The sequence below is a fragment of the Rattus norvegicus genome, chromosome 1 (assembly GCF_036323735.1).
Source record: "Rattus norvegicus strain BN/NHsdMcwi chromosome 1, GRCr8, whole genome shotgun sequence".
Taxonomy (NCBI): domain Eukaryota; kingdom Metazoa; phylum Chordata; class Mammalia; order Rodentia; family Muridae; genus Rattus; species Rattus norvegicus.
In genome coordinates, this window is record NC_086019.1 from 115,728,800 (window position 1) to 115,755,803 (window position 27,004).

Here is a 27,004-nt window from a genome sequence, read left to right on the forward strand (position 1 = left end):
CGTTTGTGATCTTCCTCCTAAGAGGAGACCTAAGACTAAGAAAAGCTCTAAGCATGCAAACCTGTACCCAGGTCAACCCGAGTACTGTAGGGAAGTCTCTCAGACCTTGTTCTCTAACCTTCTTGACCCCTCCCTTCTCCCATCCTTCCTTCCTTCCTCTCTTCCTACTTGTGTCTATGTGTGTGTAATAATGGATGGCTGAAAGCCACCAAATGAGTGCTGGGAATTGAACATAGGTCCTCTGTAAGAGCAACAAGTGTTCTAAACCAATGAGCCATCTCACCTATTCCTCCACCTCACTTTTTGAGACAGGATCTCTCCCTGAATCTAGAGATAACCAATTCAGGTAGAATAGCTGGACGACATGCTGTATAGATCCTCCTGTCTCCTCCCCAGCACAGATGTTCACAGTCATGCCCAGATTTTTATGTACATGTTGTGAATCTGAACTTAGATCCTCATGTTTGTGCAACAAGCACTTTACAGACTGAGCTATCTCCCCCGGCCCTCCTTCTCTGCTCCTTCAGCCCCCACACACACATCACACCCACCCTCCCCTGCCCCATCTCTTTGATGTCTGACTACCAGGCTTACATGTGTTCTCTGCAGATAGGAGGGAAGATTTGGTCTACCTGCTGTCCCTAGTTCCTCTTCTGTGAGCTGAAGTCTGTCGAGTCTCTGCTGCTTTCCCAGTTCCTATAAGCGAGTCATCCAGTTTGCTCAGTCACAGGAGCCCAGGCCATCTGCTGGGATGCTGCTGTCCCGGCTGCTACCCTTGCTCTGGGTGTTTAAGTGGGCATCTGGAGTCTGCTTTCTTCTCCCTGGAATGTTCAGGGATATAAATCAGTCACTGAAACTAGAGTTAAATTCTGTGACAGTGCAGGAGGGTCTGTGTGTCCTAGTGCCCTGCAAATTCATTGTGAACCCCAGAAACATGCTGTCGGATCTTGTCTTTGGATACTGGTACCACGAAGAAAAGAATACACAGCTTGATTCTCTGGTGGCTACGAACAACCCATATCAACTTGTGCGGGGGACGCAAAGCCGATTTCACCTCTCTGGGGACCTGAGGTTCAATGACTGCTCCTTGGACATCAGAGATGCACAGAAGAGTGACAGCGGTTCTTACTTCTTCAGCCTCAAAAAAGAAGGCATGACGTGGAATTTCTGCGAGGAGAAGATCTCTGTGCATGTGACAGGTAAATTACTGACTCCATGTTAGTCACAGAGTAAGCTCACAGGGCAGGGCTCCCAGCCTGAGACTGAATAGGGGTGAAGCAGGGAAGTAGAAGAGTTCAATCAAAATCTTGGCTTCTCAATAGCTGTCCATCACCCCCCTCCTGATCCAACATGCCTTTCTCTCCTCAACAGACCTCACTCACACCCCCAGCATCAGCATCCCACAGACACTGGAGCTTGGTCATCCTACCGATGTGATATGCTCTGTGCCCTGGGCTTGTGAACGGGGAACACCCCCCATCTTCTCTTGGATGTCAGCTGCCCCCATATCCCTGGGCCCCACGACCACCTTCTCCTCAGTGTTGACCCTCACTCCCAGGCTCCAGGACCATGGAACCTACCTCACCTGTCAGGTGACCTTCCCTGGAGTTGGTGTGACTGTTCAAAAGACTGTCCAGATCAATGTCACCTGTGAGTTCAGCCCAAGACTGGGAATTCATGGTAGCTGGATCATAGATCATAGCTGGGTTGGGGGCTACAATGGACCCAAACTTCATCCCTCTTGCATTCTATGCTTTCTGGACAGTTATGAGAAATGTTGCTGAAACCTGATATGTTAAATTCTTTTCTTTTTTTTCTTCAAGATACTGCACAGAACTCCACAAGCCATGTCTCTGGAAGAGCTAGCCCAGGTAGGAGGAGTCATCTTGGATTGGAGGAACAGGGTCTCTTTAGCCCAGAGCAGGGTCCATCCCTTTTTACCCTGAACACAAAGACCCCCTTCTTGGGAAGGTAATGACCCTCCTCATTTGCAGCACATTCAAGTTCTGGAGCAGCTCCCTCCCCATTTTCCTCAATCCTTTGGGCTTCTACACTTACTCCTGAGCCATTACAGGGATAGATCAGCATTCACGGGACAGAATAACACACCCTACACACTTTTAATCCATCTATGAATCTGCCTGCAGCCTCAGCAGTCTGTCAGCAGCTTTGATCTGAAAGCTTGTACAGGAGACACAGCCATATGGGCAAGCATGCAGAGCAAACACAGAGAGCTGTCCACATAAATTCAGTTCCCTTCTCAGAAAAGACCACTGACTACATCCAGTACCAAGCTTTGGTTTATCCACATGAGGCCTGAGAGAGCTCAGAATTCAGTAGCCTACTGTCCGTTCATTGTTCCCCATGACTCTGGTACACAATGATTGGATCCAGTTCTGTGGGCAGCTTCTGCACTCTGGCAGACATCCCATTGGTGTTATTTTGCCAAAATCAATGTGTAGTAAATAGTTTTGTATCTGTTTTCACAGGTATGTGTATGTGTGTGTGTGTGTCTGCCTGCCTGCCTGCCTGTCTATATGTCTGAATTACTAATTCCCAAATGCAAATTACAGTGGACTCTGGTGTCTCTCTGATATAGAGAATAACGAGCAAATGATTCTTCATGGACATTGGACAGTGGAACATTCTCAAAAGGGAGCTAGGAGAGTTTGTACTTCCGCCAAGGCACTATGGATGAAACACTTGCTCTTTTGTTTTAATTTTGGTTCTAAGGACTGATCCTAGGATAAGTATTGACCCATATCCCTGTCCATGAGAATCATTTGTATCTTTGTCAGTATCAGAAGTTTTGCATTGCCTTGGACTTTGACTAGATGTAAAGATTTTATGTACTTTGACCAGATAAAAAGAAAATATAGCGATGGAGAGAGCACAGTGAGTAAAGAGCTCGCCTTGCAGGAACCTTAGTTCAATCCCCAGATCTACATTTCACATACACACACACACACACACAGAGAGAGAGAGAGAGAGAGAGAGAGAGAGAGAGAGAGAGAGAGAGAGAGAGAGAGAGAGCTGGGTATGGTGGCATGTGCTTATAAATCCACTGCTGGGAAGACAAAGAGAGGCTCACTGGTCATTCAATCTAGCTTACCAGACTGTTATCTAGATGTAAACAACAAAAAAAGATGAATAGTTGACCACTGGAAATTTGTATATGTTCTGAAAAGTATAAAATACTGTGATTATTATGAGCAGCATTGTTGAACTTTTTGTAATTTGTTTTTGAGGCAGGGTCTCACTGTGTTACCAGATTGACTTATACACTTGCCTCTGTCTCCTGAGGGTTGAGATTAAAGGCATTTGAGTTCCTTATAAATTTAACTGTAAAAATTCTTCCCTGGAGGCTGGAGAGATGGTTTACTAATTAAGAGAACTGGCTATTCTTGGAGACCACCTGGATTCATTTCTCAGCACCCATGTGGTGACTTGTAGCTGTATGTAACTCCAGTTCTAGGGGATTCAACAGTTTCCTTTGACTTCAGAGAGCACTAGACCCTCAGGTGTGCACATGCAAACAAGTAAAAATATAAATTTTTAAAATAGTTCTTTTTGTGTTCTTGACAACAGCTCCTTACCCAAACATGTTCCAAAAATCTATAGGTTATTGATATTTTCTATTGTAACTGTTGGTTTTGATGCTTGATGCAGAATCTTGCTATGTAATGCAGACTGACTTTGAACTCATAGTCCTATTGCTTCATCCTTCAGAGTAGCAGGATCACAGATAGCCATGTTGCCTCTGTGACAGAGGTTCTAATTATGATAGAAAGTGATTTTTTTTCTGATATATTGTTGGACAATGAATGAGGGAGTCATGGAGGCATGAACTAAGGCAGTCTGAGGTCTGGGGATGAAGTTGGGAGGGCCATATCTAAGTGCTACTGTGAGAGGGAGGACTCTGTCTGGGATTAGCAAGTATATTCAGCTCCATCCACCTTTCTTCAGGGAAAACAGAGCACCTGGCAGAGGTGGTACAAGTAGCCATGGGAGAAGCGGCTATCAAATTCCTACTTCTTGGGATCTGCTTCTTCTTCCTCAGGTGAGTGTTCCTCCTTAGATGGACAGAGGTGTGAGGAAGGCAGAGGCCAAAGATTAAATCCTAGATCTCCAATGCTGGAGGTCTTGAAGTTTGGGATCTAGGCAGGGAATGTGTGATTACTAACAGTTCTTCACCATGATGGAGCTATGTGTCAAGTGTGGCCATTTGGAGAAACAGAACTGATAAAATGCATGTATACATGCACACACACATACACCGCACACACACACACACACACACACACACACACACACACACACACACACACTGGACTTCTTAGAGTGGCTTATGGGTTATAAGCCTATGGTCCTACTATTTCAACAATGGCTATCTTCTCACAGAAAGTCCAAGAGCCCAATAATTTGTTCAGTCCACAAGACTGGATGTCTCAGCTGGTCTCCTGTATACACTGAAATCTCAAAGAAGTAGACTCTAATACGACTGAAGGAATGAACTTGCCAGAGAGAGTGAGAACAAGCAGGCAAAGAGCAAATGCTTCTTTCTTCCATGACTTTTATATAAGCTGCCACCAGAAACTGTGGACCAGATGTGAGGTATATCTCCCTACCTCAAAGTATCTAAATTTAGGATAGATCTTCTCAGCTTAAATGATTCAATCAAGAAAAATCCTTCACAGTAGTACTTTGCTTAATTCCAATAAAGTCAAAATGACAACTGAGAACAGCCATCCTAAGAAGGCTGGCTTCCACAGCTAGAAAGTCCTATAGTGGTCTGTGTGTCTATCTCTGGCCCTGCCACCCTTACAGCCCATTGGGGCTCAGGGCAAGAGGTGACTACTATACCTGCTCTCTTACATGCCCACATTGAAGGTTCTGTCTCCTTACTCAGCATGAGACCCCATGAGAAGAGAGTGGAGAGGCCAGCAACACATGTGGATCATTCAGCCACTGTCATGGATTAGTCTCTCAGGTGAGTGATGTGGGATCCCGGCTTTTGACATGCTCCAGGACTCTTTCCTGTGATGGACCCCGTATGGTCTGGTTTAACATGGCCACTGGTAATCTGCTACCCTCCCGTGAGTTCACCATCCCTGTTGGGTTCCATGATCTCCTGAGTCAATGGTCCCATCTCTTTCTAGAATTTGCTGTGGTTCTCTATGGTCACTTCTCTTCACCCTTCACCCCAGGACCCATACTGACCCCTTTATTCATCCAACCTTGATCATCCCTGAACTTCATCTTTCCATGGTCACTGACTCTCCCCTGCATCCTATCTCTGTAACAGAGGCCCAGATATTAGTAGGCCTCCAGACCTTAACCCACTGACTCCATTCAGGAGAACCATTTCAGGCCATAAATAGTTACACCAGCCAAAATGAAAACAAAGACCTAATCCATCAAAGTCCATAGTTTTGGGAAAGTCTTTAATGGTACTAGCCGGGTCTTTTGGCTTGTGTAGTTCTACTTCTGACTAACTGTACTTGTTAATTGAAGTATATCAAACTAGAACAGTGCTTTTGTACTTAAAGGCTCATGCTGAGAAAGGTTTGATTGCTACATTGGGATCCCATGCACCCACTAGAGTTAACAACCAGTTAATACAATATTTCTATTCGATTAAACCCGAACCTCACAACACCTTCTCTGGAGGTTCCACCAAGATTCCACAGAGACCAGACCTTGAGACACTTGGGGTCTCAGAGTGCTTCAAAATGGGAAAGAGTTCCTTGAGGTACACAACCTGAGTTCCAGATCCCCAAAACTCCCTTTTATCAACTGCTGCATGAGGTTTCAGAAAAGTCTGACCTCCATTACAAAACAAAACAAATTAAAAGTCACCTCGTGTGTCACCTCAGGCTGCTCAGAGTTGGTCCCTGTGTGAAGGTGGGGAGGGGCTGGGCCTCTCACAGGGAGAGGGGAATAATTCCCCCAGGTGAGCAGTCCCTCTGCTCTGTGCCCTTTCTAAGCAACCCCAAGGGAGGAGGAAAGTTTCCCTGGAGTGAGCCCAAAGAAAAAGGAAGTTCCACTCTTTTCTCTTTGATGATTCGTGTCCTATTTTCAACTAATGTACCGTATAGTTGGAAAACTCAAAACACATCATTTTCTTAAAAAAAAAAAAAAGTAGAAGGCCTATCCCTGGGCCAGGCATCGACGTCACTACCACATGATACAGCATAGACAGAATGTACTTTACCTCCTGTCCAACACTAAAAAAGGAGATTTAAATATCCACTGGGTTCTTTATAAAGACAGCTGCTAGAAAAAGATTTCCCTTGTCACCCAGTTGGTCCCAGATATTAGAAAGAAAGTGAAAAAGTTTTAAAAATTTAAATATAAACAGGTTCCAGTTGCTGGTGGTAGCTCAAAAGATGCTTAACCCCGAAGAACTGAATGGGCGATAACTTTTGCACAAACTCAAAGCCACTGTCACCATCTCTAATAATGAGACACAGACTTACAGATACCCAGCAAAATTTTGGTGTTTTCCCCTCTGTCGGAAGAATATCTCCTAACTGAAAGTTCTGCCTCCAATCAAAGTCCAAAATACAGTTGGACTATCTCTCAGATTGATGACAAAGGTTTCAGGAGATATGGGCAGAAACTGATCCCCCAGGACAGGCCCACCACCAAGTTCCTATAATTGTTCAACTAAGGGGTTCAGTTACCCCAGATTAAACAATATCCAATGACCCTGGAAACAAAAAGGGAAATTGTAGTCCAGATTGCCTCCCTTGGAGAAACAGACATCTTTGTGTACTGCCTATCACCCTGGAATATGCTTCTCCTGCCTGTGAAGAAAACCATGACATCTGATTCTCATGAGTCTGAATCTTCCAAAGAAACAGGTCTACACTCCCTTAGACCTGAAAGACACATTCTTCAGCCTCCCATTGGCAGAGGTGAGTCAGCCATGTTTGCTTTTAAATGGACAGTCCAAAAGGGTTACAGTGGGCAACATACTTGAACCAAGTTACTCCAAGGATTTAAAGACAATAAATGCAGACCGCCTGCCCTTCTGTTTCCTGGGGAAATATAATATAAAGGGACCAGTGAGGGACTGTTGCAAGAATTACAGACCTGGAGCTACAGAATTTCAGCTAAGAAAGCTCAACTTGGTACATCAGAGGCTGTCTGTCTTAGCTACCTGCTGAGGGGAGGCAGATCCCAACTCCAAAGACTAAAAGAGGGGTTTGAGAGTTCCTAAGTAATGTTAAGTACTGCTGTCTCTAGATATCAGAGTTTGTGGAAATAGCAGGGTCTCCATACACCAGCACAAAGGGGACCCTGGGCTCTTATTCTGGACTGAGACTAAATCAAAGAACAAATATCTGAGGCTTTAAAACCAGCTCTGATTTAGCTCCAGCCCTAGCATTTCCAGACGTCTCAAAACCTTTTCATCTGTTTGTCCACGAAACAAAAGACACCATAAAAGAGGTTTTAACTTTAGGACCATTGAAACTCGTCCAAACAATTGGACCTATACCCGCAGGATGGCCTACCCATCTAAGAGCTGTGGTGGTTACTGTTAGTTTAATGAAAAACAAGCAAACAAGTTAACTCTGGGTCAAGATCTTATACTCACAGCACCCCGTGGCACAGGAACAGCCAAACAATGGCTGTCTATGCCTGTGTGACCTAATACCAGGCCCTACTCCTGGCCCACCCTTGAGTCCAGTTTAAGAAACTCGCCACCATCATCCTGCTGTCCTCTTGCCTGTTGACAACACCCAGGTGCTCATCCAGGACTGTCACGAGATGAAAGATGAAACTGGTTATGTGGGAGCTGCAGTTATTCTTTTAACTTAAATAATTTAGGCCCCAATCTTGTACCTAAGCGCAGAGAGAAGAACCAATCGATCTGGCCCAGTCTCTCAGATGGGAAAAAAGAATGGACGGTTACTATATTTTTGCTACTGTGCATGTCCATGGTACAATCTGTGGAAAACGAAGGCTTCTCACCACTGGGGAAGGACATTAAAAACAAGCAAAATCTTGGCCCTCCTAGAGGCTATTCATCTTCCCCTACAAACTGCTACCCTGGGCCAATGACCTCACTATCTGACTCATCACCCTAAGACCAGTGGGTCCTATTGATATTATGACGGCAACCCAGTGCAGCCTGAGACTCCATGGTAAAGGAGAAATGGACAGCTCAAACCCACAAGCTGATGACGATCAGAGGGAAAAATCATTCTCCAAGAAACATCTGCCAGGACTCTGGTAACTGACCTTTACCAGGCTTTGGGAGCCACAAAACAGAATTGCCCAGACCAATATATGTTACATCTAGACTAGCTCAGGATATCTCACTAGCTCAGGATATCTCAGCCAGATACCAGTTTTGTGCTCAAGTAAATCTAAAACAAATAGCCCTTACCCAGAAAGGGGTCCGAATGAGTGATGCTATCAGACTGTGGGAAAAATGACTTCATTGATATCCAGCCTGCCAGGGGAGGATAAAAGTACTTGCTAGTTTGTTTGTTTGCTTGCTTGTTTCTATAGAAACTAGCCATCTTTTCCAGGTGGGTAGAATCAGTCCCTACCTGAACTAAAACTGCTCAAATAATGGCTTGAAAGTTCTTCCAACAACTGGTCCCCTAATTGGCCCTCCCCCTAGCCAATGGGATTTAACAATGGCATGGTTTTCACAAACCAAACCTCCCCATTAACAGTTAAAGCTTTAGAAATAAGTTGAAAACTTCATTGTGCGCATAGATATTAGATTTCTGGGCAGGTAGAAAAATTAAACAAGATTAAAAAAAAAAACTGTCGCTGGACTCTAATGAGAGATGAATGGACCTTCTTCCTTTCCTTTGCTTCGGGAAGGGATTTACTCCTCATGAGATTATGTTTGGAAAACCTCCTCTGCTGCTTCTCAGGCTCAGAGATCAGCAGTTGGCAGAACTCTCTAATTACTTCTTTCTCAAGTTGCTATAGACACTCCAGTCTTCTGTAAAGGTCATTCACTGGGCTATCCAAGCTGACTTCTAAGTCCACCACCAGTTTCCACTTACTTGAGTCTTCAGATACTCTCTGGGTCAAGCCGGTAGCTAAAGGGGCACTGAAATCAACTTGGAAAGAACGCTGTAAGATGATTCTCTCCATTCCTTAGGCTGTGGAGGCAGCTGGCATCACAGCATGGATCCACCACACCCAGGTCAAGAAAGCCATGGATGAAGATGCCAACTGGACTGTCTCCAGACTATGGATCTATTAAAATTAAATTTTTGTCTCGCTCTAGACCCTTCTTCTCCCTGCCCCTCTGCATTCTCTAAAGCCTTGTGTTTTGTTCTATGGGTATGAATATAGGGTTATGGTCCCACCCCTACAGCCCTCAAGCCTGAAACTAGGAACTGAGGAGATGGATACAGGGAAAGTATTAACTAGTGTGTCTATAGACCACTAACCCATAATCATCTTGACCTCTGCTCCCTGAGGTCGACCTTAAACTCCACTTTAAGTGTTTGGTTGTATTGAAAAAAAAAAAAGCAAGGATATGGGACTTTATCTTTTGAGATAGAAATACACAGTTTACAATTCTGTGTGCCCTGGGACTGGGCCCCTTTGTTATCAGGAACAAGAGAGTTCTTGTTGTGGGGCTGGGGATTTAGCTCAGTGGTAGAGCGCTTACCTAGGAAGCGCAAGGCCCTGGGTTCGGTCCCCAGCTCCGAAAAAAAGAACCAAAAAAAAAAAAAAAGAGAGAGAGAGAGAGAGTTCTTGTTGCAAAAATTTGGATTATGAGACCAAAGTTTCCTAAAATTTCTTTTTAAAAGATTCTGACCTTTGGAAACCCTGGGATAATCAGATTCTATGCCACAGGAAAGGATAGAATCTATCAAGGGATAGAGTTGATCATTCCCAGCCAGAAATCAGTCAGGACTGCTGGTCCTCCTTAGGTACCCAGCCCTCAAATTACACAGGGTAGGACCAAACCAAACTGCCATCCCATTGACTGACAAAACTCACTGTGACAACCCAAATTAAGATTAGAGAATTTACAAGAGACTAAAATTTGTCTAATACCCAAAACCTTCAATATACACACTTCCCCTTATTCTGATTCCTACTCTTCTGCCTTGTGGGTTAACTCATCTGGAAAACAGCAATACTACTGAGTACTTGGTGAGCATGTACTAATGGTTTGATTAAAAGTGCCTTTTCTGATGCTTTCCAAACTAAGTAGACAGATTGATCAGGACTTAGAGGTATTAAAAGCTTCCATTTCTGAATTAAACTACCGTTAAATTCCCTTGCAGAGTTGGAGAGGCTTAGACTTAGTTCTCCTGAGATAAATGAAACTATGTGTGGCTTTGGAAGAAACCTGTTATCTCTATGCTAACTAATCAAGAGTAATTAGGAGAAAACTTTTTTTAAAAATGTGTCATAAAAAAACAAACAAGCAAATAAATCTCAGTACTCAGGAGGCGAAGGCAGGCAAATCTCTGTGAGTTCAAGGCCAGAGAATCTACAGAATGAGGTTCAGGATAGCCAGAGCTACACAGAGAAACTCTGTCTCAAAAAAAAAGGAAAAAAAAGAAAAGAAAGAAAAAAGAAAAGGGAGAAAGAGTAAAAAAGAAAGGAGGAAGGAACAAACAAAGGAACTCAAAACAAGAAGAAACAAAGACAAAAATCACACAAAATCAGTATTTGTCTTCTTGGTCACCCTGGCCAGCTACTCTTCTATCAACACTGACTAGGCCTTTAAGTCTCATTCTGATTGGGTTAACATCGGGGCCCTGCATCTTAAACTAAAATAGGGTAAGTCCACAACTTAACTCATTCACTAAGACAGTGGGGAATACAACAGGGTCCCAAACCTTAGTAGGCCTTTAGACCTTAGCACTCCTGATTCTGTGACAGAAGTACCATTCAGGCCATAAAACTCAGCACATAAACAGTTACACCAGCCAAAATGAAAACAAAGACCTAACCCATCAAAGTCCAGAGTTCTGGGAAAGTCTTTAAAGTTACTAACCTAGCTTTTTGGCTTCTGTAGCTCTGCTTCTGGCTAACTGTTCTTGTTAGTACAAGTATGTTAAAAGTTCACCCCGAAAAAGATTTAGTGATACACTAGCATCCCAAACACCCAGCATCTTAGTATAGTCACCAACTGACTAATAAAGATTTTCTGTTGGCTTACACCCATGTCTGGCCAGTCTTCTCTGGTAGATAACCCACAATGCCTCAATGCCTCCCCAGGATGGACTTGCAGATGCAGCCATCACCTCCTTCCTCCACAGTTGTGTTCTCACCATGGATAGACTGAAGAACATGGCAGTCTGCATACTGAGCCTTCCCAACCTGCATGGTGCATTGCCTGTCCTACTGTCCCTCACCAGAAACTGCGTATGTGCTAGTCCCACTCCCAAACACCCTTCCATTCCCTTTTTCACCTGTCCTCATTCTAACCTCCCACAGGCTTAGCCTGTGTGTCCCTTTGGGTGATAATGCTTATGATGCACACAGGGCTGTGGGTAGGAATAACATCATCCACTACATGTAGACCATAGTAGTGACTGATTCCAAGCTCCTATCAGGACCTAGCACTATTTTGTAGGTCTGGAGATGCACCTCCATTTCTGACAGGAAGAAATTGTCAATCTACTGATTGCAACTGGAATGAAAAGAAATAAAAAATTAATTGGAACAAATCAAGGGATGTGCATCTAGATAAATCATACAGGAGAGGGGCTGGTGGCTCTCGGGACAGTCTCTTAGTCTGAAGGCATAGGGTAACGAGGAGGAAGGAGATCTTGTGCATTTGAGGGCTGGGCATCCCATGAAAAGTGCATTGGTTCAGGGATAGAAACAGACTGCCCAGCAGGTCATTTGGGGACCTGTGTCTCATGTCATGTCACCCAGAGAAAAAGATGGTGATTTAGACCAGAGAATGGCAGGATGCCAAACAAGAGAGTGAAGCAAGAATACTAAGTCTTTGAGGAAAGCAAAGCTGTATGGATTTTCACAGTAACAGGATTCCATGACTGCCCTGATTAAACAGGACAGGGCAGGCAGATCCTAGAGCTGCGAAGGGAATGGTGTGTTTTTAAGCTTTTCATCACTGTGGGGAAATACCTGAATCAAACAATTCCGAGGGAGGAGAGGTTTAGTCTAAATCAAGGTTCAAGTTCACACTACTATTTGGCTCTTGCTGCTATTGGCCTCTGATGACTGTGGACATCATGGAGCAAATGCACACTGAGGGAGGCCTGTCTACCTCATGGCATTTGGGAGGGGAGATGAGGCCAGAGAATGTGTCAGGGTCCCAGTAACCATTTCAGATGCACAGCTCTAATGTCCTAACTGTCTTCTACAAGGCTCTGCCTCCTACATGGTCCATCACACTTGTGTAGCACTATCAACTGAGGATCAATATTTTAACTAGGAGACTGGGTGAGGGGCAGTCCATGCTTGGATTGTATTTAAGGGGGAAGGGCTACTACATCCTAAAGGAGGTGACGATTGCTTGAACCAAGCAGGTCCTATGAGGACATGTGTTCGATGCATTTGGACAGTCAGGATACTGGGGGTTTTAGATGTGTGGGGTGGAGGCAGGGGGCTCACTTGGCTTTCCTGAGCAATTTTGCATTTTGATCCAAGCTCAGTTTTGTACTTTAGCTTTTGCTTCCTGTTCTTGGGATGGGGTGCCATATTCAAGTATGTAGTTTCACAGATCCAAGGTCCAAGGCCTGCACCACAGATCTCCAGTGGTTTTATTTCTTTTAACTGATTCTTTGTGAATTTGACATCATGCATCCCATGCCCACTCATCATCCTGTCATTCCATTTCTGCCCTCCATCCTTGCAACCTCCCTTCCATAAGAAAACAACAAAACAACAAACACCTCTCTGTGGAAGCTGTGGTGTGGTGTGTCATATAGTGTGTCGTGCAGCTTTGCTTGCAAATGATCATTGCAGGGAGTCATTGCTCTGGTCCCAGACCTCTGGCTTCTGCTACACTATCAATCCTGGATCCTCATTGGGACTCCTCTTGGATATCCTGTGGTTGCCCTGCATCATGGAGATCCTGCTGCTTTGGATCTGGAGGACCAGCCCCTTTGTGTACTCCAGCAGTTCATAGGTGGGGTATATGTTGGAGTGGGCTGACTCAAAGCCCTGGATCTGGGTCTGAGTGGTAGCTGAATTGCTTAGCCTACTTGCTCTCTTACACTGCACCACTAGGACCAGACCTCTTCTACTTTGCCCAGGCAATGGGCCCAGAAAAAGGTGGGGGCCAGCTCTCCTGCCTGCGGGAGTGGTATTTGTAGGGATGATGATGATGATGATGATGATGACGACGACGACAACGACAATGACGATGATGATGGTGGTGGTGATGACGATGGTGGTGGTGGTGGTGGTGATGATAATGTTGATGGTGGTGGTGGTGGTGGTGGTGGTGGTGGTGGTGGTGGTGGTGGTGGTAGTGGTGGTGATGATGGTCCATTTTCAAAGTGAAACTGCTTTGAGGCAGCTTAAGTCTATCTATAGACTGGGCTCCTACTAGATTTTGTTAGTCTATTCGCCCCAACCCAAATTAAGACGAGAACAGGGAGTTGCTAACAGCCAAACCTGCTTATTGCCTACAGATGTGACAAGGTCACAATAAGTTTTCATATAAACAGGATGGTCATAAACTGCCTGGCTTCATCTTGTTAGGTCTCCTGTTCTTGCTATTATGAAGTAGAAGTCCAGGTTTCTCACAGTATTGGCTGGCACAAGACCCACGTTTCACACTTTTATCCCTTCTAAGCTGTTGAGCTATATACCCCAAGACCACTCACAAGGGATGTTCTCATGGAGCCATGAGAATGAATGTGAGACTTAGTTGGAGAAAGGTCAGCAAAATTGAAAAAAGGGCTGTGGATTGGGGGAGTACAGGCAGCCTTTTGAGAAGTGTAATGAGATAAAGCACAAAATGATGTCATTTGGGGGGAGGGAAATGAGCAGAATCAGAGATCAATATGCTAATCAGAGTAAGTTAGACTAGAAATACATATGTGCTATGCTGTCTGTCATACATGGAATGTAGGTTCCTTTATGTACACACACACTCACATACATATAAAAGGAGGTAGGGGACAGAGAAAGAAGGGGCAAGGAAGATAGAAGCAGATAATGATAATGTTTATGAGCAAAACGTTTGGTGTTTTGGACTGAAAGATTGTTAAACCATTCCTTTGCAGACCAAACACTCACTAATAAATACAATTTAAAACAAAAGAAACAAAAAAAGGCAGCTGCCACAGTGAAGATCCTCTGTCTTCTTTCTTCTCTGTGGTCTGCCAGGGTTGTTGGAAGGATGCCTCCCTCATTAGCCGCTGATGGCCTTTGACAGTGTCACACACAACAGGTGTCAAAATCATAGATGTTTCCTCTTTCTGTTCAGCAGGCCAGAATCTGAGGTTGGATGCCTTGTGGTGAAATCAGTGGCACCTGGGTAGCTGCCACCACCACCCCTCTCCCCCAGGGAATGTTCACCTCTCACTTCTCTAGGTCGTGGATGCCATTGGCATGCTGACTTCCTGCCCTGTGAGTCTTGTTTCTGCTTCTGGAGTCACATGAACTTTCCCTTGTATCTGCAACACATCTCCCTCTGCTTCTCTCATAGAGAGACAATTGAAATTGGATGTGAGGACCAACTGTGTAATGGAGGATTGTCCCCACTCTGCAAGATCCTTTATGTAGTCCCTCGGTGCTTGACTGGCATGCACTGAACCCTGGGTTTTGTCCCCAACACTGCTGAAACTAAGTGTGGTGTTTCATGCCTGTTGTCCTAGAACTTGGGAGGTGGAGGTAGAATGGTCAGGACTTCAAGCTCATCCGTAGCTCCAAAACTAGTTCAAGGTCACTCTGAGGTGCACGCAACCCTGTCCTAAAAAAACCAGTAAATGAGTAGAAATAGTTTGTTTTATTTGCTTTTGAAAGCAGCAGCTCGGCCTTCTGGTTGCTGCCCTCATGGAGAGCTGAAACCTAGCCCTGTGGAGCAACTTCAGGCAGGAGACCAGAGGTAAGACCAATTTTTCTGCTCCAAGTGACCTGCCTGGTGGACTCAGGACACACAAAAGCAAAATTCCTCTGGGACCAGACACTTCCAGTTTCTAGCTGGTACCCAAACCTCCTGATCCCGGCCCACAGCTCCCTACTCCCAAACCCCATGGGAGAGAGAGAGCTCATCACCCAGATGTGTGGTCACTCCTGAGACTGCAGGGCAGGAGAGACCACCACTCCTGCGACCTTTGCCCACATCGCTGGCCCAAGAGGAAACTGTATAGGGCGTCTGGGAACAAGGGGCACTCAACCTGCAGGAGCCTTGAGATCTAGACTGTGCCTGGACCTGAAGGGACCTGGTCAAACAACTCCCTGCACCCAAATCCCGTGGGAGGGAGAGCTAGACCTTCAGAGGGGCAGACACGCCTGGGAAACCAGAGGAGACTACTCTATGCCCACATTTCTGAATCTAGAGAAAAATGCCTAGGGCCATCTAGGCTACCTGTGCACAGGAACCCGAGAGAAGGAGGAGCAGGCTCTTCTGGTTGCTGCCCTCACAGAGAGCTAAAACCCAGCCAATAGGAGCGACTTCAGGCCCAAGACCAGAGGTAAGACCAACTTTTCTGCTCCAAGTGACTTGCCTGGTGGAATCAGAAAACACGCCCACAGGAAAACCTGAAAGCCAGTAGACAGGAACAACTACATGCCTGAAAGCAAACCACTCTGTTCCTATACCTGGCTGAAAGAAAACAGGAAAACAGGTCTACAGAAATCCTGACACACAGGCCTATGGGACGGTCAAGCCACTCCTAGAAATAGCAGAACAAGGTAACACCAGAGACAACCTGATGTCAAGAGACAAGCACAGGAACCCAAGCAACAGAAACCAAGACTACATGGCATCATCGGAGCCCAATTCTCCCACCAAAGCAAACACTGAATATCCAAACACACCAGAAAAGCAAGATCTAGATTTAAAATCACATTTGATCATAATGATGGAGGACTTTAAGAAAGACATAAAGAACCCCTTTAGAGAAATGCAGGAAAACACGCGTGAACAAGTAGAAGCCATTAGAGAGGAAACACAAAAATCCCTGAAAGAATTACAGGAAAACACAATCAAACAGGTGAAGGAATTGAGAATGGAAATAGAAGCAATAAAGAAAGTACAAAGGGAAACAACCTTGGATACAGAAAACCAAAGGAAGAGACAAGAAGCCATAGATACAAGCACCACCAACAGAATACAAGAGATAGAAGAGAGAATCTCAGGAACAGAAGATTCCATAGAAATCATCGACACAGTGGCCAAAGATAATGTAAACCAGAAAAGGCTACTGGCCCAAAACATACAGGAAATCCAGGACGCAATGAGAAGATCAAACCTAAGGATAGCAGGTAAAGAAGAGGGTGAAGACTCCCAACTCAAAGGACCAGTAAATATCTTCAACAAAATCATAGAAGAAAACTTCCCTAACCTAAAGAAAGAGATACCCATAAACATACAAGAAGCCTACAGAACTACAAATAGATTGGATCAGAAAAGAAACTCCTCCTGTCACATAATAGTCAAAACACCAAATGCACAAAACAAAGAAAGAATATTAAAAGCAGTAATGGAAAAAGGTCAAGTAACATATAAAGGCAGACCTATCAGAATTACACCAGACATCTTACCAGAGACTATGAAGGCCAGAAGATCCGGGACAGATGTCATACAGACCCTAAGAGAACACAAATGCCAGCCCGGGTTACTGTATCCAGCAAAGCTCTCAATTAACATAGATGGAGAAACCAAGATATTCCATGACAAAACCAAATTTACACAATATCTTTCTACAAATCCAGCCCCACAAAGTATAATAAATGGTGAAGCCCAACACAAGGAGGCAAGCTACTCCCTAGAAAATGCAAGAAACTAATCGTTTGGCAACAAAACAAAGAGAAGACAACCACACAAACATAATCTCACCTCCAAATACGAAGATAACAGGAAGTAACAATCACTATTCCTTAATATCTCTCAACATCAATGGACTCAATTCCCCAATAAAAAGACACAGATTAACAAACTGCATATGTCATGAGGACCCAACATTTTGCTGCCTACCGGAAACACACCAAAGAGACAAAGACAGCCTCAGACTGAAAGGCTGGAAAACAACTTTCCAAGCAAATGGTCTGAAGAAGCAAGCTGGAGTAGCCATTCTAATATCGAATAAAATCGATTTTCAACCAAAAGTCATCAAAAAAGATAAAGAAGGACACTTCGTATTTATCAAAGGAAAAACCCACAAAGATGAACTCTCAATCCTAAATATCTATGCTCCAAATACAAGGGCACCTACATACATAAAAGACACCTTACTAAAGCTCAAAGCACACATTGCACCTCACACAATAATAGTAGGACATTTCAACACCCCACTCTCATCAATGGACAGATCATGGAAACAGAAATTAAACAGAGACATAGACAGACTAAGAGAAGTCATGAACCAAATGGACTTAACAGATATTTATAGAACATTCTATCCTAAAACAAAAGGATATACCTTCTTCTTACCACCTCATGGTACTTTCTCCAAAATTGACCATATAATTGGTCATAAAACAGGCCTCAACAGATACAGAAAGATAGAAATAATCCCATGCGTCCTATCAGACCACCACAGGCTAAAGCTGGTCTTCAATAACAATAAGGGAAGAACGCCCACATATACATGGAAGTTGAACAATGCTCTACTCAATGATAACCTTGTCAAGGAAGAAATAAAGAAAAAAATTAAAGACTTCTTAGAATTTAATGAAAATGAAGGTACAACATACCCAAACTTATGGGACACAATGAAAGCTGTGCTAAGAGGAGAACTCATAGCTCTGAGTGCCTGCAGAAAGAAACAGGAGAGAGCATATATCAGAAGCTTGACAGCACACCTAAAAGCTCGAGAACAAAAAGAAGCAAATATACCCAGGAGGAGTAGAAGCCAGGAAATAATCAAACTCAGAGCTGGAATCAACCAAGTAGAAATAAAAAGGATGACACAAAGAATCAACAGAACCAAAAGCTGGTTCTTTGAGAAAATCAACAAGATAGATAAACCCTTAGCCAGACTAAGCAGAGGACACAGAGAGTGTGTCCAAATTAACAAAATCAGAAATGAAAAGGGAGACATGACAACAGAATCAAAGGAAATTCCAAAAATCATCAGATCCTACTACAACCTATATTCAACAAAACTTGAAAATCTGCAGGAAATGGACAATTTCCTAGACAGACACCAGGTACTGAAGTTAAATCAGGAACAGATAAACCATTTAAACAACCCCATAACTCCTAAGGAAATAGAAGCAGTCATTAAAAGTCTCCCAACCAAAAAGAGCCCTTGTACAGATGGGTTCAGTGCACAATTCTCTCAGACCTTCATAGAAGACCTCATACCAATACTATCTAAACTATTCTACAAAATTGAAACAGATGGAGCACTACCGAAATCCTTTTCTTAAGCCACAATTACACTTGTACCTAAACCACACAAAGACACAACAGAGAAAGAGAACTTCAGACCAATTTCCCTTATGAATATCAATGCAAACATACTCCATAAAATTCTTGCAAACCGAATGCAAGAACACATCAAGACAATAATCCATCATGATCAAGTAGGCTACATCCCAGGGATGCAGGGATGGTTTAATATACACAAAAACATCAACGTAATCCACTATGTAAAAAAAATGAACGATAAAACCCACATGGTCATTTCATTAGATGCTGAGAAAGCCTTTGACAAAATTCAACACCCCTTCATGATAAAAGTCCTGGAAAGAACAGGAATTCAAGGCCCATATCTAAACATAGTAAAAAGCCATATACAGCAAACCAGTAGCTAACATTAAACTAAATGGAGAGAAACTTGAAGCAATCCCACTAAAATCAGGGACTAGACAAGGCTGCCCATTCTCTCCCTACTTACTCATTATAGTTCTTGAAGTCCTAGCCAGAGCAATCAGACAACAAAAAGAGATCAAAGGGATACAGATTGGAAAGGAAGAAGTCAAAATATCACTATTTGCAGATGATATGATAGTATATTTAAGTGATCCCAAAAGTTCCACCAGAGAACTACTAAACCTGATAAACACCTTCAGCAAAGTGGCTGGGTATAAAATTAACTCAAATAAATCAGCAGCCTTCCTCTATACAAAAGAGAAACAAGCCAAGAAAGAAATTAGGGAAATGACACCCTTCATAATAGTCCCAAATAACATAAAATACCTCAGTGTGACTTTAACCAAGCAAGTGAAAGTCCTGTATGATAAGAACTTCAAGCCTCTGAAGAAAGATATTGAAGAAGATGTCAGAAGATGGAAAGATCTCCCATGCTCATGGATTGGCAGGATTAATATAGTAAAAATGACCGTTTTACCAAAAGCAATCTACAAATTCGATGCAATCCCCATCAAAATTCCAATCCAATTCTTCAGAGAGTTAAACAAAACAATTTGCAAATTCATCTGGAATAACAAAAAACCCAAGATAGCTAAAACTATCCTCAACAATAAAAGGACTTCAGGGGGAATCATTATCCCTGAATTCAAGCAGTATTACAGAGCAATAGTGATAAAAACTGCATGGTATTGGTACAGAGACAGACAGATAGACCAGTGGAATAGAATTGAAGACCCAGAAATGAACCCACACACTTATGGTCACTTGATTTTTGACAAAGGAGCCAAAACCATCCAATGGAAAAAAGCATTTTTGGCAAATGGTGCTGGTTCAACTGGAGATCAGCATGTAGAAGAATGCAGATCGATCCATGCTTATCACCCTGTACAAAGCTTAAGTCCAAGTGGATCAAGGACCTCCACATCAAACCAGATACACTCAAACTAATAGAAGAAAAAAGTGGGGAAGAATCTGGAACACATACGTACTGGAAAAAATTTCCTGAACAAAACACCAGTGGCTTATGTTCTAAGATCAAGAATCAACAAATGGGATCTCATAAAACTACAAAGCTTCTGTAAGGCAAAAGACACTGTTGTTAGGACAAAACAGCAACCAACAGATTACGAAAAGATCTTTACCAATCCTACAACTGATATAAGGCTTATATCCAAAATATATAAAGAACTCATGAAGTTAGACTGTAGGGAGACGAATAACCCTATTTAAAAATGGGGTTCAGAGCTAAACAAAGAATTAACAGCTGAGGAATGCCGAATGGCTGAGAAACACCTAAAGAAATGTTCAACATCTTTAGTCATAAGGGAAATGCAAATCAAAACAACCCTGAGATTTCACCTCGCACCAGTGAGAATGGCTAAGATCAAAAACTCAGGTGACAGCAGATGCTGATGAGGATGTGGAGAAAGAGGAACACTCCTCCACTGTTGGTGGGATTGCAGACTGGTACAACCATTCTGGAAATCAATCTGGAGGTTCCTCAGAAAATTGGACATTGTGCTAACAGAGGACCCAGCTCTACCTCTCTTGGGCATATACCCAAAAGATGCCCCAACATATAACAAAGACACGTGCTCCACTATGTTCATAGCTGCCTTATTTATAATAGCCAGAAACTGGAAAGAACACAGTTGCCCTTCCACAGAGGAATGGATACAGAAAATGTGGTACATCTACACAATGGAATATTACTCAGCTATCAAAAACAATGACTTTATGAAATTCATAAGCAAATGGATGGAACTGGAAAATATCATCCTGAGTGAGGTAACTCAATCACAGAAAAACACACATGGTATGCACTCATTGATAAGTGGATATTAGCCCAAATGCTCAAATTACCCTACATGCACAGAACACATGAAACTCAAGAAGGATGACCAAAATGCGAATGCTTCACTCCTTCTTTAAAAGGGAAACAAGAATACCCTTGGGAGGGAATAGGGAGGCAAAGTTTAGAACAGAGGCAGAAGTAACACCCATTCAGAGCCTGTCTCACATGTGGCCCATACATATACAGCCACCAAACTAGATAAGATGGATGAACCAAAGAAGTACAGGCTGACAGGAACCGGATGTAGATCTCTCCTGAGAGACACAGCCAGAATACAGCAAATATATAGGCAAATGCCAGCAGCAAACCACTGAATGAGAATGGGACCCCCATTGAAGGAATCAGAGAAAGGACTGAAAGAGCTTGAAGGGGCTCGAGACCCCATATGAACAACAATGCCAACCAACCAGAGCTTCCAGGGACTAAGCCACTACCCAAAGACTATACATGGACTGACCCTGGGCTCCAACCTCATAGGTAGCAATAAATAGCCTAGTAAGGGCACCAGTAGAAGGGGAAGCCCTTAGTCCTGCCAAGGCTGGACCCCAGTGAACAGGATTCTTGTGGGGAGGATGGTAATGGGGGGAGGATTGGGAGGGGAACACCCATAGAGAATGGGAGGGGGAGGGTTTGGGAGATGGTGGCATGGAAACCAGGAAAGGATAACATTTGAAATGTAAATAAGAAATACCCAATTTAATAAAGATGGGGGAAAAAACAAAGGGGCTGAACTGTAGTTCAGTGGTAGAGTGCATGCTTGGTACTCATGAGGTCCTAAGTTTAGTTCCTAGTTACCCATACACAAACACACACACACACACACACACACACACACACACAAACACACACACACACACACACACACACACACACACACACTCACACACACACATCCAAAAGAAGTTGTTGTCTGGTTTAACAGTGGAAGATTCATAATTTCTAATCTCTTTAACTAGTACGGTTGAGAAACACCTTGGTGGAGGGAAAAATCCATTACAAAGTATTTACCACTAACATTTTAACCCACCTACCGTTCTGTGCTTACAGTGAAAGACTCAATATCATTGGCCACCAAGTTTGTTCAAAAGCTTGAAGGAATCTGATTGGGGAAGGTTGGGGTTAGTTGAACCCTCAGAAAGTAGGGCAGGGAGTGGAGAAGGCAGCAGGTGTGCACAGCTGTCAACTGGGCAATGCTTTTATTCCCTGGGCTGGAAACTGCTGCAGCAGCTTTAGCTAACTAAGTTCCCTCACAGGTCTCATAGGACAGATCATGTTCACCAGGACTGGCTTTTCTTAAAGCAAACAAGTTTGCAAACAAGTTCCCAGGACCTTGTAAAATGCTGAATTCTGAATCACAGTATCAGTAAAAAACAAAACAAACAAAAAAAAAGCAAAAAAACAACGGTGTCGTTAATGTATCTCAACAGTAAGAAGAGTTTATTCGCTGAAAGTGGGAATCTCCACACCTATGGAATCTTATTTTAAAGAGCTAACGCCTTGCTGGGGAGTTTGTCAAACCTCAGAGCCACTTGACCACACCTTGTCTCAGCAGGGCTTTGCTCAGAGTTGGATACAGTTGATAAGGCTAAGGCTGGAGCTGCGGGCCTCAGGCAGACAGGTGTCCTTTGCAACCAATCCACATTCTGTGCTTTAAGATTTGAGCCTTGAAGGCTGGGCTATTTGCTTGGGTTTCTAGGACATTTGTCACTTCACAAATAAGCTTTTCATCTCTTTTCCCCATAAGTTCATCATGCTCAAATTAGTTGGACATTACATTTTCCTAAAGAAATCTTTGTTTGACTGAGTCCATTGGAACAGGAGTTAGTTTACTAGTTAATACAGTGCAGACTATGAGGGTGCTCTCTTATCAACAGGCTCGATGCAATGGCCTAACAGATGCTTGAGAATCAGACTAAGTGGTCTATCTCTGCCACCGAGCCTGGTCTTAAACACTTATTTTAAATTTTATGTCCTGCCCATTTGTTCAAGAAAGCTTTATTGGGTTTCCAGAACTTTGTTCAACAGTGAAACTACGAAGAGGAGGAGAGAACAGGCTCCAGAAGCTTCCAGCGCTGTAGGGGAGGAAGTTAGTGGAATAGAAAAGACCAGATCAGGGAGGACATTGTCAGCCATGTAGATAAAGGACTATAGATTTAGTTACAGAAGAGCAGAGCCATTCAACAATCCAAGAGAGAGAAAGCATGATGAAATTTTATTTGGAAAATCAGCATAACACTAGTGTACTGGCTAGTTTTGTGTGTCAAGTTGACACAAGCTGGAGTTATCACAGAGAAAGGAGACTCCCTTGAGGAAATGCCTCCAGGAAACCCAGCTGTAAGGCATTTTCTCAACTAGTGATCAAGGTGGGAGGACCCAGTCCATTGTGGGTGGTACCATCCCTGGACTGGTAGTCTGGGGTTCTATAAGAAAGAAAGCTGAGCAAGCCAGGGGAAGCAAGCCAGTAAGAAACATCCCTCCGTGGCCTCTTCATCAGCTCCTGCTTCCTGCCCCGCTTGAGTTCCAGTCCGGACTTCCTTTGGTGATGAACAGCAACATGGAGGTGTAAGCTGAATAAACCCTCCCCCCCCCCAAAAAAAGAAAGCAGCTTGGCAATAAAGGAAGAGTAATTGCAATTAAAAATAGTCCAGAGATATGGACGGACATCTCTCCAAAGCCAGGCACATACATAGTCAGCCCACACATGACAAAATGCTCAACATAACCAGCCATTTGAAATGCAAGTCAGATCCTCAAACAAGAGGCTGGGAATGCATTTCAGTGGAAAGAGAGCTTGTCCAGCATCATATAAAACCAGTATGGTGGCTGTGGTAGTTTAGATGACAATGGCCCCCATAGGCTCATCAATTGGAATGTTTGGTCACCAGGGAATGGCATTATTTGAAAGAATAAGGAGGTGCTGCCTTATTGGAGTAAGAGTGTTACAGGAGGTGGGCTTTGAGATTTTTCAGAAGCCCCAGTCAGGTCCAGTGACTTTCTCTCCTTGCTGCCTGTGGATCAGGATGTAGAATCCTCACCTATTTCTCCAGCGCCATGTCTACTTGCATGCCAGCATGCTTTCCTCCATGACAATAGGCTAAACCTCTGATACTGCAAGCATGCCTCAATTAAATGCTTCTCTTTGTAAGAGTTCTGTGATCTCAGCGTCTCTTCACAACCATAGAAATCCTAACAGATTAGAAGTGTAACATCATCGATGGCTACATAGTGAGTTCAGGGCAGGCTGAGAACAATAAACACCCGTGTAAGTACATAAATAAAATCAGCATCGTTATATTGTCCCCAGGAAGGCAGATGGAATGGACATCATCACATTAGGTGATGTAAGCCAGACTGAGAAGTGCAGGTGGGAAATGATTTCTTCTGTGTGCAGAATAGAAAAGGCACTGCTGTGGAGTTTGCGACTCTTAAGAAAAGACCACAGACTCAATCCAATTAAAGTTAAGACATTGATTAGTTACTGCCAGCAGGATAACAGGACAGCAGTCTCTGAGCCAAATTTGAGCTGGGATGAGAAAGAGAGTGAGGGAAGGATTATTAAACGTGAAGTCCACAAGAAGATCTTCAAAACCTACACAAGCAACCAAAGACTAGTCTGTTCTGCCAAGTGAAGTGGCTAAGGCAACTCAAAAGAATGCTTTTCGTCCTTCATAAGCAGGTTATAGGAGCCAAAAAAGCAATTGGTCGTATCATCACAAGTAGATGGTCGTAGCTGTACATTTCAGGGTGGGATTCACTGAGTCAGGGGTGCTGGGGACTTATCTTCCAGGGACTGGAGTCAGAGACAAAGGCTAGTGGGTACCAAGATGGATGTCAGGCATAAAATGGGGTTTCTTTAGCCATCATGACCCAAGAACATGAAAATAGAAGACAGACATGTAGGGATATTGGGGGAAGGGGTTGGTGGGATGGGACTGAGGTGTAAGAGATAAAGTAGAGGTATAAATGTGGTCAAATCACACTGCGCATGCATGAAAATGTCAACATGTCCCCTCAAAATGAGCGTATGCCAATAATAACTTACAACCACAATCAAAAACCACTTCATGCCCATTTCAAGAATAACTATTGAAAATGGGAAGTAACTGGTGCTGAAGGGGACAAAGAAACTGGAACTCCAGGGTACTTCTGCCGAGAATGTGACAGCTGCAGACAGCTCCATGGTGAAACCCCAAACAGACACAGACAGAGGAGCTGATCCAGTGGCCCCACCTCTGACTGCGACTTCTCAGGGCTGAGACCAGAGTCTTGAGGGAACTTCCATGCTCCATGGTCATTTCAATGTAATCACCACAGCTCTCAGCAAGGAGCAGCATTGGGTATCCACCACAGAGCATCGAGGCATACACAAAGGAACATTATTCATCATGTCTGTGACAAACAGAGACCTGGACTGCATCATTAAGTAAAGCCAGCACTCAAATGGGACAGGAATGGCATGAGTTCACTCCACTCCCAGGAGGTGACTGGTAGAGTCACAGATAAGCAAAATAGCCCTGAGAGAGAAAGTGGACACAGCCCCATCCCTAACCCAGAAGTTATTACTAGTTTATAACTACTTGCAAAAGAAAATTTAACTGAGTCTCACTTGTGTATACAAACCTCTCTTAAAGCCAAACCCTATGCCCAGCAGTAGATGGTCAACACAAAATTAACTCTATGGTATTTTTGTAGGGATATTTGGTCTCACAATAGTTTGTCTGGGTGTTTTTTTTTTAACTTTATAGATCTTTTGTTTATATATCATGCTTTCTGATTTTGTTTTTATAGGTTTTGTATATGTGCCAAAATTTGTGTCTCTGCATTTGTATGTGTTTTCTTTAGGTCTTCTGTGTGTGTGTGTGTGTGTGTGTGTGTGTGTGTGTGTGTGTGTGTGTGTTTAGTCCTATTCTGGTTTATGTTTTTTATCATATTATATCATATTTTTTTGATTCCTGTTTGCTTTCTAATGAGAGAGACAAGAAAGAATATAGATTTGGGTGAGTGGGGCAGTGTGGAGAATATGGGAGGAGCTAGGAAAGGAGAAACCATAATCAGAATACATTGTATAAAAATATTTTTAATTAAAAACAGAAAAGTGGGGCTGGAGAGATGGCTCAGCAGTTAAGAGCACTACTGCTCTTCCAGACATCCTGAGTTCAAATCCCAGCAACCACATGGTGGCTCACGAACAACCTATAATGAGATCTGATGCCCTCTTCTTATGTGTCTGAAAACAGCTACAGTGTACTTATATATAATAAATAAGTCTTTAAGAAAACAGAAACGTGTTTTACATATATGGACGTTTTGTCTGTATATATGAATATGCACCACATGTGTACAGTACCCTCAGGTGCTAGAAGAAGTTGAATTCCTGGAACTGACATTACAGATGGTTGTGAGCCACCACGTGGGTTCTAGGAACAAAGCCCCGACCCTCTGTAACGGCTATGAGTGTTTTTAAGCACTGAGCCATCTCTCAAGACCCTCTAAACCCTCAGTTTTTTAAAATAATGATTTATTTTATGTTATATTATGTGTATGTGAGGGGTGGCGATCAGATGATCACAGTGGTCACGTGCTTGTCTCTCTAGAAGTGGTGGGACCTGGAGAATGGAGCTGATAAGTGAAGCAGACAACAGTCTCACGCAATAGCCAACTTTATCCTCTGCACCAGACAATTTATACTATGAGAGTCACGTGAGTATGTATAATCACAAGGAGAAACCATACATGACAGTCAAGCCATACATGGCAAACAAGCTGCCCGTGACACACCAGCTGTACATGGCAGGCAGGCTACACTCAGAAAACCATGTGTTTCCATAGAAGCATATAAAGAAATAACAATATCAAGTTGTAGTTAACAATCTGAAGTAAACTTATTCCTATCTGCTACACCTGCGAGTGTCACAAGAGCGTAATCCAAGAACAGTTCTGTGTTCTGAGGAAACTGAGATCACAGAGGTCTCTTGTCTTCTCACAAGCACTTGTCTTCTCGCATGACTCCATTCTTAGAGCATGTTCCAACACCCACTGAGTCCAGAAAAAGACACTGAATCACCCCAAGTTGGAACTGCAGGTGGTTGTGAGACACCAGCGTAGGTGCTGGGCACTGTACTTAGGTCCTCTGCAAGGGTAACACATGCTGTAAGTCTTCTGAGCCATCCCCAAGTCCTTAA

The 27,004-nt window shown here is 43.4% G+C and overlaps 2 protein-coding genes across 2 annotated transcripts in view; one reads left to right on the forward strand and one right to left on the reverse strand.

Moving 5' to 3' along the window:
- The window catches only part of Nipa1 (NIPA magnesium transporter 1), a 402,283-nt gene that overhangs the window by 120,579 nt on the left and 254,700 nt on the right, over positions 1-27,004 (reverse strand). The gene's annotated exons all lie outside the window — the stretch shown is intronic.
- On the forward strand, positions 692-11,160 carry Siglech (sialic acid binding Ig-like lectin H). The gene is made up of 6 exons (NM_001401814.1): positions 692-1,199; positions 1,372-1,650; positions 1,824-1,871; positions 3,967-4,060; positions 4,910-4,990; positions 9,134-11,160. The coding sequence occupies exons 1-5, from the start codon at positions 752-754 to the stop codon at positions 4,980-4,982; spliced, it is 942 nt and encodes a 313-aa protein (NP_001388743.1). The 5' UTR covers positions 692-751; the 3' UTR covers positions 4,983-4,990; positions 9,134-11,160.